This window comes from Marmota monax, unplaced genomic scaffold, assembly GCF_021218885.2.
Source record: "Marmota monax isolate L192 unplaced genomic scaffold, Marmota_monax_Labrador192_F-V1.1 WCK01_AAM20220418_F8-fsc00047, whole genome shotgun sequence".
Taxonomy (NCBI): Eukaryota; Metazoa; Chordata; class Mammalia; order Rodentia; family Sciuridae; genus Marmota; species Marmota monax.
Window position 1 is genome coordinate 12,067,420 of NW_026692072.1, and position 18,557 is coordinate 12,085,976.

Here is an 18,557-nt window from a genome sequence, read left to right on the forward strand (position 1 = left end):
AACCAAAACAGATCTAACTTTGGAAGTCAGTTTTCTGATTGTGAATATAATTCTAATGCTTGTTTTATGATTATAAAGTAGAATATGTTTAATTTGAGATCAAATAATCGTTCAACAATTTGAACACCCATTATTTGAAAGAACAGGGAATACAAAGATGATAAATTGACACCCTGGAGGAGATTATAATTTAATCCAATTTATCAAATGTTTATTTGTTTGTCAGAAGTTAATTAGATACTCAAGGAATTGATAGTATATCCAGAAATGTCTTCAATAAATAATTATAAGATCATAACTAGTATGAAGAACATGTACAAGCTGTTTTGTTACAGAACCAGAGAAATGAATTTAGTTGAGGCAGTTAGGACCCTCCTGAAAAAGTGGTGCTTAAGGTGAGGCTTAAAAGCTGAAGAGGTATTATTTGGAGAACTATTGAGAGAGGAATATTATTGGTAGAAAAAACTGCATATGTTAATACCCAGTGGTTTTTCTTAAATATTTTTTTTTTAGTTATTGATGGATCTTTATTTATTTATATGTGGTGCTGAGACTCAAACCCAGTGTCTTGCACATGCTAGGCAAGCACTCCACCACTGAGCCAAAACCCCAGCCCAATACCCAGTGTTTAAAAAAAAAAAAATAGTGGTACTTTTGCTACTGGGAGATGCCCAGCATGGCTAAAACAGGAGACAGAGAATAATCAGAGAAATGGCTGGAAGGTAAATGGGGTCTTCAAATGTGCCACAGATGGTCTCCATGTCCATAGAATGATTTCTAAGACCAGCAGAAGTCCACTGAAGAGTTTTATCAGGTTTTAGTATGGTAAGTTTGCATTTTAAAAGATGGTACCTAAAATTCCACTGAGAAATATGACAGGAAGAGGGAAAAATAGATGGTGGTAATTGGCATAGGAATATTTTTTTTCAAATGAACATGTTAGCAATGTCTGGAGACATTTTTGATTATTATTATTTAAGGGAATGGTACTACTGGTGGGTAAATGCCACAGATGCTGCTAAATATCCTACAATGCACAGGAAGCTCCACCAAAACAGAGTTATTTGGGAAAAAAAAAAAAATAAAGGGCAACAGTACCAAGGTCAAGAAACCCTGGGTTAATGTAGTGGCAGTAGGGATGAAAAAAAGGGGATGAATTTTGAGAGCTATTTAGTGGTAAAATCAGATAACAAATGATGAAAAAGAACTCAAGAATAATGTTCTGATTTTTGGCAAAAAATGAAACGAAAAGTGCCAAAATATTTGCATGTACAAAGTAGTATGGGAGCTAAGAAAGCAACTAACTCATCCTACTAAGGGAGATATAGTCTGCAGGGGAATATACCAGAAAAGGGCTCAGCGGAACATTTTCTAACTCTATCCAAGTAATTATTTAAAATGAAATAAATAAAAGAAGTTTAGCCATACTTACAATTTTGTCATAAAAGTCTTTGGGAAGTTTGGAAAGGATCTCTACTGCTTCCAAAAGCTCATAAGCATCTATTTGAGGCACCTCATCACCATCATCACCACCTTCGAGGAGGAAAAACAAAACAAAACAAACCTTAAAAATAGAAAGGTTTTACTTCAGTTACTAGTTCTTTCACATCCCTGAGGGGTAACAGTAATTAGTGCCACATGAAACTTAAAATTTATGAAAGCTAGTCCTTCAAAATATGCCCAGTAACAGAATCTTGTGGCAGTGGCAGTACTTACTAATTTTTTATGGAAATTGGAGTTAAAATGAGCTTACCTCCCTCAGCATCTCCACCAGCAGACTGCTGCTGTTCCAATTTAGCTTCTAGTTCTTGTTGGGAACGCAGAAACCGACTTGGTTTAGGAGCACCTGTTGGCAGTTTGACCCATTCTTCTTCAAGTTCTTTCAACTGCAAATATAAAAATATTTTTATAAAACTTATCTACATTCTACCATTAGAGAACAAACTTAATATTTATATTCACTTTATATTGGGACTCAATTTCTTATTTATGTGGCTTTAATAGGGCAAACAAGAAAAAATAAATTTAAATTGTATATATTTTGTTGCTTAAGTCAAACCAACTTATATTTACTACACTGAAGATGTATGTCTCAAGCACTAATGGAAGAATAAAATCCACATTTTAAGACAATCTCATTAGTTCATGAATTCAGATTATATTCTGTCAGAAATGTCTCCAAAACTAATTTTAAGAAATAGCCAGATATAACGTGCTTCACCAAAATAAAAAGTCCAAGTCCTGCTACCTAATAGAAATATAAAACGACATTTTAAACTGTTACAGATTTAACGCTAGCATACAGGAATTAAGAATGGAGCTGGGGGCGGTAGCTCAGTGGTAGAGTGCTTGTATAGTATGTGGGATTATGTATAAGGACAGAAAAGGACAGAATATCAACAATGATAGAAAGGGAATATTTTCATATTAACCTTCTGCAAAGGAAAGTAGAGAACTTTGTGCCTTACCTGAACAGAATTTATATTTTGTAATGGGGGTCTCAGAGCATCCCGAATCCATCTATAAATCTCCACAGCAATTAGTTTGGCTTCATCTCTAACAGCCTTTTCTCGCGACTCAAAGAGTTTTGGCAATACTTTGATAATAGGCTTAAGCAAGATGATTTTGGAACCAAATTCACTAGAAGTAAAAAAATGGGGGAAAAAAATCATCAACACACAATGTACTTGGATTGGGTATGCATGCATAATTTTATACCATTTATTAATAGAGTTATATACGTTGAACATTTTTTTTTTTAAGGCAGCAAAAAGAAAAAAGGGAGGGAGGAACTATGTATGTATTTGGGTGTCATCCTTAAAAGAGTATTTTTTAATGTCTAGGGCCCAAGATAACATTATCATTTTAAAATTAACTGTCTAGGTAGTCGGACAAGGAATAATTGAAACTATAAAGGACAAAGACATGTAGTATCTTAACTATATAAAAAAATCTAAAAAAAGCAAGTTAGCTAATAAATATCTAGATGAGTGAAATCTACTTTAAGTAAACTTTAAATATTCTTATAATTAAGATAATTCACTCAACCAGAAGATCACAAATCCTGGCAGTGTTTCATTACTGATTTTGCTAGTATCATACTATAACTGCATGCAATTTAAATTAAATCTCTTTGCTTTAGTTTTTCATGGGGAAAATAACTGTAATCTGACTTCATTTAGAAAGGTATCATGCTGGGTGCGGTGTGGTGCATGCCTGTAATCCCAGCAGCTAGGGAAGCTGAGGCAGGAGGATTGTGTGTTCAAAGCCAGCCTCAGCAAAAGTGAGGCGCTAAGTGACTCAGGGAGACCCTGTCTCTAAATAAAATACAAAATAGGGCTGGGGATGTGGCTCAGTGGTCAAGTGCCCCTGAATTCAATCCCCAGTACCCTCTCCCCAAAAAAGTTATCATATTTAGAGCCAAGTAGGGATGCACATCTATAATCCCAGAAACTGGTGCAGGAGTTGCATCAGGATGATGCAGGAGGATACCATGTTTGAGGCCAGCCTGGGAAATTTAGTGGGACCCTCTCCCAAAATAAAATAAAAAGGCTGGGGACATAGCTCAGTAGTAGAACATCCCTGAAGTCAATTCCTAGTAGCAACCTCCCTCAAAAAAGAAGATAGCATATTTAACCTTATATATCTATCACATAAAATTTAAGAACTTGAAAATATAGTATGTGATAGATATATAAGTTTCAATTTTAGTTTTCTGAAATCACTACTAACATTTCTGAACAATAAATTCTGGAACAGGAAGGATTTACTTATGAAAGAAACACTGACTTTCTGAATGAGTAGTATGACCTATATATATTGTTTATTATCTAACATGCACAAATATATTTAATTTGCACAAATTTAACAAAATTGTTCAGCAATAGCTATAGGCATATTCCAATAGATGAAAGAAAAATGTGAAATTACTTTCCCAAGAAAGTGATTTTTAACAATATTCCTTATCGCTTCTCGGCCTTTTGGCTAAGATCAAGTGTAACAATATTCCTGGCTATATTATATATTTATAGATTAAAATAACTAAATGACCCTTAAATCTCCTTTAAAATGTCCTTTATGTTATTAGGAAAGAAACTTAACTTGGCTCAGTTGATCTTTAAGACTAATGGAAAAATTAGAAATTATGGTGATCTTAAACCATTTAGTTTTGGGTTATTTAACATGATGCCTGAAGAACCTAATAATTGAGTCTCTTAAATCTTCCTTTGAACAAAAGAAGGGGGAATTCTTCCTTTATATTACTATTGTTTCATCTTATTCTTTTTTTTTTGTTTCTCTATCTTAGCCTATTTCTGAAAAATACCAAAAAATAGACAGAGCAAATCCACATGGAAAATAATTACCATAATAAATCCAAACCTAATTTTGATACTAAACATATTACTATTGAAAAAAATTGAAAGGTTTAAAGTCTGTGTTAGGGACAACAGAATGTTTCTGAAACTCTTTTGAAGCTACCACTAACAAAGATAACTTGAAGAGATTTTGGAACTCCTAGTTTGGCTTCAAGGTTCAAGGTTCTTAAAGATCAGATATCTACCTAGTTCCACTATAGATTCTGAAATGCTTTAGAACAATTAAGAACCACACCAGGATGGACTAAATAACAAAATCAATAATGAGGACAGAGCTAAGGATATAGCATGAGTGAGGCCCTGGGTAAGAGCCCCCAGTATTAAGACGAGGAGGAGGAGGAGGAGGAGGAGGAGGAGGAGGAGGAGGAGGAGGAGGAGGAGGAAACAAGAAGAAATATCTAACTTGTTCTTTCCCTACTCTTATTTCCCAGTCAGTTAAAAGATGAAATAACTAGAGTATGTGATAGTTTAGACTAAAAACTTCTAATTTAAAGGTAGAAGATTATAGTATATTTTGTATTTTATTAGGGAATAGCTCTACTGATACAAGCACAATTCTGATACTTAAGTCAATTTGCTAAATTTCTATGAGAAAGAATAAATATATTATTTGATTCTCATAAAATACATATGTACTCTAAGCTAGAAATAAGGAAGACTTTATCACATAAGTATCTAGGTGAAGTCAAATTTTTGCAAAAGACAATGTAAAAGTTTAAGACATAAATCAAAGTTAGTTTAACAACATTAAAGAATGATGATTTCACTGTTTTCTAAGGTGTCTAAAGTGGATAGTACTGGAGATAGGATATCAGATTAGAAGGACTGCCAAATCAGAAAAAAAGTACTGATCTGTCTAAGTCAGAGTTTCATAACAAATTGCAGCCACTTATTCCTGAACGAAGATTCCATTCATGAAAAGCTTCATGCCAAATGAGAAATTCTAGGTTTGAAAATGACTTATTATGTAAAAGTCATTTTCTATTTGCTGTTGCTGTGCTTCTGCTTAAAAGCATATAGCCGTTTGCTTCCACTTTACCAAAAAGACATCTAAATCAAGATTTGCTATTGCCAACAAACTGTCTTCATAGCCAACACTTCAAAGTACATAAGTCTGTACTTGAGGACAGAAAAAGAAACTGGTGAAATACCTTGGGAGTACATTTCTACTAGATGGCTAATTTTGACTGGCTGACAAGTACCCCTGTTCATCTTCATTAGAAAGGGATTTAGAGAAAGTAATCATATAACACACTTGAAGGCTAAAACTACCCAATACAAAGTGCCACATTTGAGGAATGACTTCATCTTTTCCAGATCACTTTCCTGTTGTGGTATGCCAAGTCAAGTTTAGCAGTTTCCATTTCTGTTTAAATCAGGAACCCAAACTCAGTTGACATCCTCTAGTTAACAGAACTAAAGCAAAAGAAAAATCTTACCTTAAGGCTTTCCTCAGTGTCTCTATACAGGCCACAATTATCTTGGGGTTCTTATTGTCCAGGCCTTTTAGAAGCTCTTCTTGCACAGCCTCTCCTTTCTCAATCTCTATGTACATGAGACAAATCTCTATGCCAAGTTCCTTGGCTTTGGCTTTAGGCTGGTTGAATACTTTACTAACAACACCTGATACAACTTCTCCTGTGGTTCTACAACATAAACAAACACCACCAGACACAAAAGACATGCTTTAGTAGTCATGGAAATGGGGTATATAAGTACTTTTACAAATGCTTCAAAGTAAATGAGTTTCTAACTTATAAACTTACATTTCAGAACATCAATAAAACCTTATGCAAGCCACAGTTTAAGACATATCACACCATAGCTTCAGTTTATAAATGTAAAAAAATTCAAAGAAGAAAGCAAAAATGCCTTTAAATCCTATCAAAGAAAACTATTTCCTATGTTTGATATTCATCCTTCTAGACCTTTCTCTAAAGCATGTCTCTCTCTTTCTCTCACGTATGTGTGGATATACAAGTATATGTTATAAAAATAAGAGTACAAAGTGTTTGCTTTTTGAAAAATTTTAAATCACTTTAAATACTTCTTTGGACAAGAGAATTTCTTCATACAAGGGCATAAAAGGATATATGTACCTTTAATATGAAAAGACTACTCTCAATCCCTCAGCAAAGTTTTATAGTAACGATTTCTTTGAGTCTCCTCTAAATTAAATAAAATCTGTACTCCTGGGGACTAGAAGAATTGGGTGCGTTGGAATTATGTACAAGATTTGTCAAAAAAGTTGTTTCTGATATTAGAAAAAAAATGAAAAAAGCAATGGTTTGCTGGTTAACTAAACAGTCATATGATTTCTTCTCTTTATTGGTTCAATTTTTCTTAAAGTTTTTTTTAGTTGTTGAGAGACTTCATTTTATTCATTTATTTACAGGTGGTGTTGAGAATTGAACACAGTGCCTCACATGTCAGGCAAGTGCTCTACCACTGAGCCACAATCCCAACCATATTGTTTCAATTTTTGAATCAAGTACATCTTTCTTGTGCACTTAAGTCAGGTCCCAACATCTTTCTTGTGCACTTAAGTCAGAATCCCAACTTTGATTAGTATCAAAGATTCTAACCGATGACATAAAGACGTTTAAAAAAAAAAAATTAGGTTTACGAGGTATAGGAAAGTGGGTAAATGCAAACTTCTCTCACCTGTAGCTCAAGTCAAACAAGCCACAAAGTTTTAGTCAGCACTCCCTCTCCCAGGAGATAAAATGTCTAAACTTTAAGATAAAAGCTCAAGATCTGATTTCTATTTTTTGGGGGGAGGGGGTACAGGGGATTGAACCCAGGGGCACATAACCACTGAGGTACATCCCCAGCCCTTTTTATTTTGAGACAGGGACTCAATAAGTTGCCTAGGTCCTTGCTAAGTTGCTGAGGCTGGCCTTGAACTTGTGATCCTCCTGCCCCATTCTTCTGAGCCACTGGGATTACTGTTGTGTGCCACTGTGCCCAGCTCTGACTTTTGTTTTAATCCTTTTAAAGAGATCCCAGGTACCATTTAGACTTTGAAAGTGAAAACTATGAAAAACAAATATCAAGGAGTTACAAAAGTAAGAAAATTCTTATATTCTAAAACTGTTAATAACTAAGGATTTATAAATACATGTAACCTATATAGCTCCTGACAAGGACTGTTACCAGAACAATTAGAAAGAAACTGCTTACTTTCCTGCTACGTGGGCATTTTCAACATAAACAAGTGCAGCTTCTAGTCCTTTCAGTTGAACCACTGCATTGGAATCAGTGACAAATTTTTTGATCAATCCTAAGAACTTTGACCATTCTGGGCTCTTTTCATCCTTTATTTTCTGGAAGATCTTCAGGGCTTCTTCATATCCACTTAACCTTGCTTTCCACAGCTAAAATAAAAGTAATATTTTTGAAATATTAATAATTTTGAAAATATAATGATATTATCTACTATTAATCTGGAAGAGAAGAAGTAAAACTGAAAATCTTATACCAAGTAATTTGAACAAAGGACCCCATGAATGGAAACAAGAAAGGAGCTTAAGAAATTCAGATAATTTTCAAAAAAAAAAGATGTTTCATTTTATTTCCAAGTATTAGTTGCCACTGAAGATATTAAAACTCAAGCATAAGAAATCACACTGATGAAACTTCCTATTCTCCAAAGGATGCTATTTTTAAGCATCATTTGTGTAACATTAGGAAGTTCTATACTATACTATCAATTAAAAAAAAATTATAGTTATACATAGATATAATATCTTTGTTCATTTTTATGTGGTGCTGAGGATCAAACCCAGGGTCACACTTGTGCAAAGCGAGTGCTCTACTGTTGAGCCACAACTCCAGCCCCTATACAACAGGTATTTAATATATAAAAACCAATATAGTTTTGGCCCTCCAGGAGCTTACATTCCAGTATTAGAGAAAGACTACTTTGTATGATTAAATACAAAGTAGCACAGTGGTAAAGTACTTGCCTAGACTTGCCTAGAATGCATAAGGCCCTTGTGGGGAGGGGCCTGAATGATGGTGATTATTACAGAGAATGAAGAAGTGGTTCTGTCTGAGGACACAGGAACTAAACTTTCAAATTTCTACTCTTCACAGGTAGAATTCTAATGATACAACTGTGTGAGTTAATATATCTATTCTGTATTTTTAATAATCAACAACCATAAATTTAAATAATGAAGATTAAAGGAAACTAGTTGTTAAGAACACAAAACAGGTAACTTGAGAACTTAGAGGAGAATAATTTACAAGGGAGAGAATGAAATACAAAAAAAAAAAAAAAAAAAAAAATCTACTAACTGGTAGATATTTGTTGTTTTAAAAATGATTAAAGCCAGGCATCATGGGCTGGGGATGTGGCTCAAGCGGTAGCGCGCTCGCCTGGCATGCATGCGGCCCAGGTTCGATCCTCAGCACCACATACAAACAAAGATGTTGTGTCCGCCGAGAACTAAAAAATAAATATTAAAAAAAAAAACCCAGGCATCATGGTGCGTACCTATAAACCAGCTACTTGAGAGGCCGAGGCAGGAGGATTGCAAACTGAGGCCAGAATGGGCAATTTAGGGAGATCTTGTTTCAAAATAAAATTGCATGGGATGGGGATTTAGCTCATTGATAGAGCTCTTGCATAGCATGTACCTCGCTTATACTTTTTAAATGTACAACTTACTTTCCACTTCACTAATATATCTCCCTTCCTTCCTTCCTTTCTTTTTTAGAACTGGGAATTGAAACCAGGGGCTAAGCTACATCCCCAGTCCTTTTTACTTTGAGACAGGTTCTTGCTAAGTTGCTGAGGTTGGCCTGGAACCTGTGGTCCTCCTACTTCAGCCTACTGAGCCACTGGGATTACAGGCATGCAGCACCATGCCCAGCTCTGTTTTCTTTCTTCAATTCTTTCCCAAAACTCAAAAATATTTTTAAAATTGAGCTGGAGACACCTATTTTTCAAAGACATGAAATAACATGCATCTAAAAGGCACTAGTGTTTTTTGAAACTGCCAATGTTTTCACAAGCTTCTAAGTAAGACAGCAATCCCATTGGTGCCAAAACAAGTCAATAACACTGAAATTTAAATTTCAGATGAGTCTTACCTTGTGTTCACATTTTTGATCAACTGGCAATTTCAACCATTCACTGTCATCTCCCATTGTGCTTCCAGTTTTTCCTTGGAATTAAACGTAGTTCCTAGTCAGGTAAAAGTAGACACTTATTATTTCCAGCAATCAAGTTGTCTCTTAAGACAAAATTATTTTTCTCAATTATTTTATATTGTATGCAATACAAGAGTAAAAACTCCATTCTCTGATCAAATGCCCATTTAATTCCATTAACAGAACATTTTCTAAAAACAACAACAAAAAAAAAGTTAATCAAAAAAATCTAAATCTAAATCAAGGTTAAGCTTTTTTTAAAAAATGGTTATATATTTTGCCAAAGGAAAAGTTAGATACATGACCAAACTAAAATAAAATCAAAGAGCTAAAAACTACTTGGCCTTTTAATGGGTGTGGAAGACCAAACTATGCCACTCCAAAATCTATTTTCTTGGCATATTTCCATCTGGTCATTCAGAAAAGTTTAGACACGGGAATAGCTCTGAAAAGCTGTCCTTTTAAGAAGTTAATAAATACACAGGTAACCTACACTAGTAAATAGCAGAGGCAAGCAGAGGTCTTTTCTCTGAGGTCTTCCATCTGTCTAAAAATAGGATTTGGGGATGATGGTATCACCTGGAACAGAGAAAGATTGCCACAGATGTTACTTATTCTTCTGAGGGTAGTTTACATGAGAGACTTTATCAGCTTAAGGAGATAAGTTTCTATATGCTGTGCTCTCCTCTCCTGCCTCCAGAAGCCCTGAGCCCCTATTCCTTTCTGTAGCTCAGGATGTTATAAAAACTTCAATCACTTCCCACATAATATGTTCATTAATTCAATTATCAAACTTTTGGAGGGCAAAGAAAAAAAATTTCTCTCCCCTAAAAGAGAACAAGAAAAGAGTTTTGGAGAAATCATTCTTTCAATTGTTCACCTAAAATTCCTTATAGAGGCCAGGTGTAGTGGTGTATGCCTGTAATCCCATTGGCCAAGGAGGTTGTGGTAAGAGGATCACAAGTTCAAAGCTAGCTTCAGCAACTTAGCAAGGTCCTAAGCAACTTAGTGAGACCCTGTCTCTAAATAAAAAGGGCTGGGGATGTGGCTCAGTGGTTAAGTGCCCCTGGGTTCAATCCCTAATACAAATAATAAAGGGAAAAATCTCAATGCTACACAACTCTCTACCTAATTCCAGTAAATATGATTCTAGTCCATGTTTACATAAATTAGCAAAAAATTAAATCCCTGAGTATTCCTTTATAAATGTTGCATTTTTATTAAGGTTTATAGTCCATGTTCCTTTAACAAATGCTATCAATTTAGATAACACCCTTTTTTTCTGATTACAAAAGTAATGTATGTTAAATGAAAAAAATTTAGTACCTACTGAAAATACACAAGGAAGTAAAGTACTGAAACATAATTTACCACCTAATAGTTACCAATTAGTAATTGCAATGAATGCAGTGTATAAATTATATGAAAGAGCTGAGTGTGCAATGGTGCAGGCCTGTAATCCCAGCACTTGGGAGGCTGAGGCAGAAGGCTTACAAATTAGAGGCCAGTTTCAGCAACTTCACAAAACTCTGTCTCAAAAATAAAAAACAAAAAGTCTGGGATGTAGCTCAGTTGTAAAGCACCTCTGGGTTCAATACTCAGTACCACTAAATAAATTAATAAATTAATTAAAAAAATGAATAAGAAAGATAATCCTCTTGTAACATTTCTCTTACCACAGACATTTCCCCCTATTTGAGAATGTGACTTAATATCTACATAGCACTACATAGAAGAGATCCTGCTAACCTCTCTATTCCCAATCCTGGTTTCACATAAAATATATTTTTAGTAAATACTTGTTTAACAAATATATACTGTGGTAATTTCTATTATGAATTGGGTACTGGGCAAAATCCTTTTAAATGTGTTATTACACCTGTATTAACATCAACTACATGGGGAAAAATGGGTATTTTCCCCACTTCACACACTAGCTTCATAAAGATTAAGTAATTTGCCAAAACAACACAACTGGTAGGCAGTGTAATTATATCTTATTCCTTCCTTTCAAAAGAAGGAGATATTTCAGGAAAAGTTATATTTATATAAAAAGAAACCTGAATTGTGGAAGTTTTGTTTGTTTTGGTACTGGGAATTGAAATTACTGAGCTATATCCCCAGTCTTTTTTATTTTTTTTTTTGGTACTAGGGTGTAAATCCAGGGTCCTTTAACAACAAAGCCACATCCCCAGCTCTCTTTTTTTATTTTGAGACAGGATCTCACTAAGTTACCTAACCTGCTAACATCTCAATTCAAACTTTTCAAATTCTATAGTGAAGGACTGTCCCCTCCTCCATAACTTGCTAAGTTGCTGAGGCTGGCCTTGAACCTGGGCTCCTCCTGCTTTAGCCTCTGGGGTTAAAGTCTCTGGGGTTACAGGTATGTGTCGATGTACCTGGCAGCAATGTGTTTTAGAGTGAGTCAAATCATAATATAGGATCTGAAGAAACTCATAAATTCAGCAATGGTGGGACAAGCTAGTGCAGTAATGTGGACAACAGTATAGGATTATCTAAATTGAAGATGCATGCATCTCACCATCCAGCAATTTCATTTCCAGGTATATACCCTAAAAACTGATGCGAAGGGGCTGGGGCTATAGCTCAGAGGTAGAGCGCTTGCCTAGCATGGATGAGGCACTAGGTGCGGTTCTCAACACCTCATTAAAAAAAAAAAAAGTTATTAAAAAATGTTTAAAAAAATTGGACTGGGGTTATGGCTCAGTGGTAGAGTGGTCTTCTAGCACATGCAAGGTACTGGGTTTGATCCTCAGCACCACATAAAAATAAATAAATAAAAGTATTGTGTCCAACTTCAACTAAAAAATATTTTTAAAAATTTTTTAAAAGTACAATGAATATATAGTGATGTATTCACAAAGTGCAATATTAAATACCAGTGAAAAAGAATGAATTATGAAGTGCTTTTCAAACTCTATAGTGAAGGACTGTCCCCCCTCCATAATTAATTGTACACTGGCATGTTTATAAAATACACCAAAATTATTAGATTTTAAAATTCCCAAGGTAAATGCAAAACGGTCCAGTTGCTATGTAAACAATTTGGCACTTCCTCAAAATGTTAAACACAAAATTGTCATTTGATCCCACAATTCTACTATAGCCTAAAACAAAAACCAGCCCAAATATCCATCAAAAGATGAATAAACAGTGATATGTACATGCAATGAAATATCACTCTGCTATAAAAAGGAACAAAATACTGATAAAGCTACACCATGGATGAATCTCAAAAACAACATGTTAAGTAAAACAATATGTTAAGCCAAAGAGAAAAGCTCCCACACTATACGAAACAGATAAATCTATACAGAAAACATGCAGACTGGTGGCTGCCAGGAGTTTGGAAGAGTGGGGAATGAATAGAAAATGCTGAGAGGATGAGAGAGTACTAACAGGTTCTTTGGAATGATGGAAAGGTTTTGGAACTAGATTAGAGGTGGTGGATATACAACATGGGGAATGCACTAAATGTCACTAAGTTGTTCATTTAAAAATGGTTAATTTGAGGGCTGGGGAAGTGTGCTCTAAGAGCTGAGGGCATAGCTCTGTTGGATAAGTAGTAAAGTGCTTGCCTAGCACATGTGAGGCACTAGGTTCGATCCTCTTTACCACATAAAAATAAATAAAGGTATTGTGTCCATCTAAACTATAACAAAAAATTTTAGAAAAAAAAAATGGCTAATAGGCCCTGGGTTCAATCCCCAGGACTACTTTAAAAATAAATAATTAAATTTTGTTATATGAATTTTACCTCAAATTACTTTTTAAAAAGTTCCTCTAGGTGATTCTAATGTGCAGCCTGGGATGAAAATCTCTAAATTTACTTAGTAAAAATCTGAACTGCAAAAGTAACCTTTACCTATCAGACTATTTTTCAAAGAGAAACACTCAATAAAAGCTTTGAAAATACTCTACAACCAAGAGCATGTAAATAATAATATTCAGTTGTCATATTCTGAGTTCACTGCAATACTTTTTGTTCCTGTTGTCCTATTCTCCTTTTAGAAACACAAAGGAAATGCCCAAACTAACTACCCCATATAAGATTTAGATGCATTGTGTTATATATTCAGAAATGACATCTGCTATTTTATAACCTAGTTTTTAAAAAGTTATTCATGATTTTCTTCCTTCTTATGCAAAGGAAAGGCCTGCTTTATATTAAAAACTTATATGGCCACTAAAATAATGGATTCAGTGTTTGTGTATACATGTGACACTCAGCACTCTTGGTCTTTGTCTTTGTCTTTGTTCAGGATTGATATACTAAGAAAAAAAAAAAGAACTTCATTAACTTTTCCCCATAATTATTTTAATTTTAAAATATTTTCAGAACTTTTCACACAAAAAAACATATGTGTCAATGAGTTATGAAGTATTACAATAAAACTGGCATATCTACCAATCTAAAAATTGAAACACTATCATTACTGTACCTGTGTGTTTCTTCCCACCCCATCCTTTTTCCCACAGAAGCACATTTCTGAAATATGTTTGGGTTTATGCCTTAATCACATATCCCTAAGTAATAAAATTAACTGTGTATGATCATTTGTGAGCTCTAGAAAAAAGGTTATACTGTATGTAGTCTTCTGTAACAAGTTATTTCACAATTTTGCTTGTGAAAAATAATCTGATGGTCCACTTTCAGGATACAGTATTTTGCCTTAAGTGTAAAATCAGAGGTAAGATAAAATCACAATCATTTTGAGCTTCCCAACCTGTATCCAATTGTAGCCATTTTAACTACAGCCCTTCCTTTGTCCGCCCCAATTTTAAAATTAGCCTATCAGGCATATTGTAACCCTAAGCTCCTTCTTTCAGAGCAGGGGCAGTGCTGCCTTAAGGATGAAAATAGGCAGACTACCAACCCAAGTGTGCTTGCTTGGCAGACTCTGTTCAGTAGCACACCCTTCTGCAGAAGTAAAAAGTTTGGCTTTCGGGGCTGGGGGTGTGGCTCAAGCGGTAGCGCGCTCGCCTGGCATGCGTGCGGCCCGGGTTCGATCCTCAGCACCACATACAAAGATGTTGTGTCTGCCAAAAACTAAAAAATAAATATTAAAAATTCTCTCTCTCTCACTCTCTCTTTAAAGAAAATGAAAATGTTAAAAAAAAAAAAAAAGTTTGGCTTTCTGAGTAACTTCTGAGTATGTGCCTAATTTCTTTGTGGGCTTTTTGTTGTTGTTTGTTTGTTTGTTTTGTATACCAGGGATTGAAATCAGGGACACTCAAACACTAAACCACATCCCCAGCCCTATTTTGTATTTTATTTAGAGACAGGGTCTCATTGAGTTGCTTAGCGCCTCCAGGTTTTGAAGGCTGCAATCCTACTGCTTCAGCCTTCAAGCCGCTGGGATTACAGGCATGCATGCGCCACTGTGCCTGTCTACGTGCCTAATTTCTTGAGGCATCCCCATGTTTCTGACACTTATAAAATCTATCCAAGTAGTATACTATATAGTTCAGTGCTATTGGAAGTGTGCTCTAAGAGCTGAGGGCATAACTCAGTTGTAGAATGTCTGTCTAGCATGCACAAGCCCTGGGTTAGATCCTGAACACTGCAAAGAAACAAAACGAAACAAAAAAAGTGTGGTCCAAAGTCTTGTGCTGGCTCACAAACTATAACCAGAGATGAATACAGAAAGAGAGCTAAACATCTTAGAAATTTTCATAGCATCTGGTCTAACTTCTTTGATTTTGGTAGGTTTATTCAGCAAGGTTCAAGTGTAAATCCAACAAGGAGAATAAGAGGATGGAAAATAAAGTTGGGAAGTAGTCAAGTTTAGAACCTGGAAGGCTTTTGTAAGCAAATATTAAGGAACTTGGATTTTTCTTTTCTTTTTTCTTTTTTTTTTTTTTTGTGCTGTGGATTGAACCCAGGGCTTTGTGCATGTGAGGCAAGCATTCTACCAAGTGAGCTATATCCCCAGCCCAGGAATTTGGATTTTAACCCAAGGACAAAAGATTCTGGAGGACTGTTGGTGATAAAATTACACATTATCAAACTTGTTTTTTTTTTTTCAGAGATAATATAATATAAATATAAAACAATATAAAGAATAGCTTGGAATATAGTAGAGATAGAGGGAAAACAGGTTGCAAGAAAGGTCTAAATAAAGATGATGGTAGCTTGCAAATATCAAAGCAGGCCCTTGTTGAGTGAATGTCGAAGAAGTTTAAGAGAGTGATGGAGAAGGGGTCTTGGACAAACTGAGCTGGACATGCACAGTAAACAAGTATAGATGTGGGCAGCAGTTAGAGATTCAAGCCTGGAGCTCAAGAAGGAGATGTAACACAATGATTAAAATTTAGGAGTTATTATATAGATTATGTTTATTACTTTCAGTTTCTGCCTGTGAATCTAAAGAAAAAAGAATTCTTTATCTTTAAAACCACTAATGATTTGCCGAGCATGGTAGCAAATGTCTGTAATCCCGGCAATTTAGGAGGCTGAAGCAAGAGAATCACAACTTCAAGACCAGCCTCAGCAACTTAGTGAGGTTCCTCAGCAATTTAGAAGACCCTATACCCATTTGATTCAAATGTATGATATGTCAAGATCATTGTATTGTCATGTGCAACTAATAAAAAAATATATATATAAAATAAATAAATAAAATAAAGAATTTAAAGGGCTGAGGATGTGATTCAGTTGTTGAGCATCCCTAGGTTCAATCTCCAGTACCAAAACAAATAAATAAAACAAAAACCCCATTACCAACTTGAGGTGAGACCTTGGGTAAATATACTTAGGCAAATGTATATTGCCTCAGCACACTTTCATGTGAAGGAGAGAGAGAATAGTACCCACCTATTGGAAGTGTGCTCTAAGAGCTGAGGGCATAGCTCAGTTGGATCATTGTGGATTACGTGTTAGTTCTTGTAAAACTCTTAGACTATGTACTTAGCATTCAGCAAGAGTAAAATAAATGGTCTTATTTTATTGTCATTATAAGTATTTGGCATTCCCAATTTGAAAATATTTCATTTTAAATTACATTTGACTTTATTTTGCAAATTAATAGAATTAAAAGAACAAACACAAATATCTCAAAATAAATTTAGTTAGAACATTTTGTTCATAAGTTACTTGAAAATGATACACTCATTAATAAGTCAAAAACACTTGAGGGGCTGGGATTATGGCTCAGTGGTAGAGCACTTGCCTAGCCATGTGTGAGGCATTGGGCTCCATTTTCAGCACTGCATATAAATAAGTGAATAAAATAAAGGTTCATCAACATCTAAAAAAATTAAAAAAAAACAAAAACAAAACACTTGAAAGAAAATAAAATGTACTATAACATATAGAGTTTTGTTATAATCACTTTCTTTACTTTTATTTATGCATTTGCAAATTAAAGAACTGAAACTGAAGCCCCCCCTTTGTTTAACCTCTTTGGTTTAGTTAATACATGAGGGCAAGGTTCTCTCGTTTGTGCAAATATAAGATGAAATTAACACTGTTCTCATTTTGTCTTACTAGTCTACAAAAGAATTTCTTTTTATCTGTGCCACTAACCTGTGAGGTCTAAAAGCCCTTTTGGAGAATACTTTTTTTTTTCTTTCTTTCAGTTGTAGATGGACACAATACCTTCTATTTATTTATTTTTATGAGGTGCTGAGGATCAAATCCAGTGCCTCATATAAATGCTAGGCAAGTGCTCTACCACTGAGCTACACCCCACAGAATACTTTTTAATGCATAAAATATAACACTATTAAAATTATGTTCGAACATATTTTAAAATGTGAATAATGATTGGGCTTCTCCACTAATATACTAAATAATAGGCGTTATTTAGCAGGTTTAATAACTACTGTTATTCTGAAGTTATAGTGAGCAAAAATATTTTGAGATATTGTGTCACACTTTCCGTCGAATTTTATAATGTTTTTAAATATTTTAAGGTACACTGAGCTATATCCCCAGCCCTTTTAATTCTTTATTTTGAAATAGGGTCTTGCTAGGCTAGCCTTGAACTAGCAACATTCCTGCCTCAGCCTCACAAGTCCCTGGGATTACAGATGTGGGCTACCCGGTGCAGCACGTTCTGATTTCATGTCTTTTTTTTTTTTTTCTTTTAAAGGTGTTAGTAATGTGGCTCTTCCCTATTAAACTACATGTAAGATGCTCTTGAGCAAGAACTTTATTTGTCTCTATACTCACAAATTAAAAAAAAAAAAAGGCTGTGGTTGTATCTCAGTGGTAGGTAGAGTGCTTGCCTAGTACCTGTGAGGCACTGGGTATGATGCTCAGCACCACATAAAAATAAATAAATAAAATAAAGGTATTTTGTCCATCTACAACTAAAAGAAAATATATTTAAAAAAGAAAAGAAAATGGGATAAAGCAAGCATCATTATCCTCTTTTTACATATAGGAAAATAAGAGTGCAGTTAAATATGTTGTCCAAGGTCACTTAAGTAGGGGAGACTGGCCTATAGGAGGTTCTTGATTCCTAGTATAGTGAAATTACTACAATTTATTTACATATAGCTTCTAGATAAATACATACTTAAAACCATTCACACTTTATAAATAAGACATATTTTAATGATTACCTAACCCAACGAAAATAAAAGCAGCTGCATCATAACCAAGACTAACTACCAACTGGATCTTAAAATATTCATCAGCCTTTGGATAAGCTGCATCATAACCAAGACTAACTACCAACTGGATCTTAAAATATTCATCAGCCTTTGGATAAGAGAGACATGACCATAGTTTGTGATTTAGGGGTAACCATGCAGTTTAACCCCTTCCCTGGAAACCCTTATTCCCAGAAAGTTGAAAAGAAAACCTTTTCTTGACATGAACAACAAAATTATTTTTTCGTGTGCATTATAAACATATATAACAGTGGGACTTGTTATGTATTTGTACATGCACATAATAGTATAAATTAGTCACTCTCATTTCCCTGTATCTCCCCTTTCCCTCCCCTCATTCTCTACGCCTTCCATTTTCACAAGATTCTCTCTTCCTTT

General features: G+C 34.7%; 1 protein-coding gene across 5 annotated transcripts in view; it reads right to left on the reverse strand.

The window, feature by feature from the left end:
• Ckap5 (cytoskeleton associated protein 5) overlaps positions 1–18,557 on the reverse strand; it is a 102,837-nt gene that overhangs the window by 55,888 nt on the left and 28,392 nt on the right. For 3 of the 5 annotated variants that reach the window (XM_046457368.1, XM_046457383.2, XM_058583693.1), the window contains exons 2-7: positions 9,477–9,570; positions 7,560–7,753; positions 5,816–6,022; positions 2,469–2,640; positions 1,754–1,886; positions 1,433–1,533 (exon numbers count right to left, since the gene is read on the reverse strand). In XM_046457368.1, the coding sequence (XP_046313324.1) occupies positions 1,433–1,533; positions 1,754–1,886; positions 2,469–2,640; positions 5,816–6,022; positions 7,560–7,753; positions 9,477–9,533 (864 nt within the window). In that variant the 5' untranslated portion in view covers positions 9,534–9,570. Of the gene's footprint in view, positions 1–1,432; positions 1,534–1,753; positions 1,887–2,468; positions 2,641–5,815; positions 6,023–7,559; positions 7,754–9,476; positions 9,571–10,029; positions 10,116–18,557 lie in introns of all 5 variants that reach the window. The other 2 variants (XM_046457360.2, XM_046457377.2) reach the window with 1 other exon arrangement.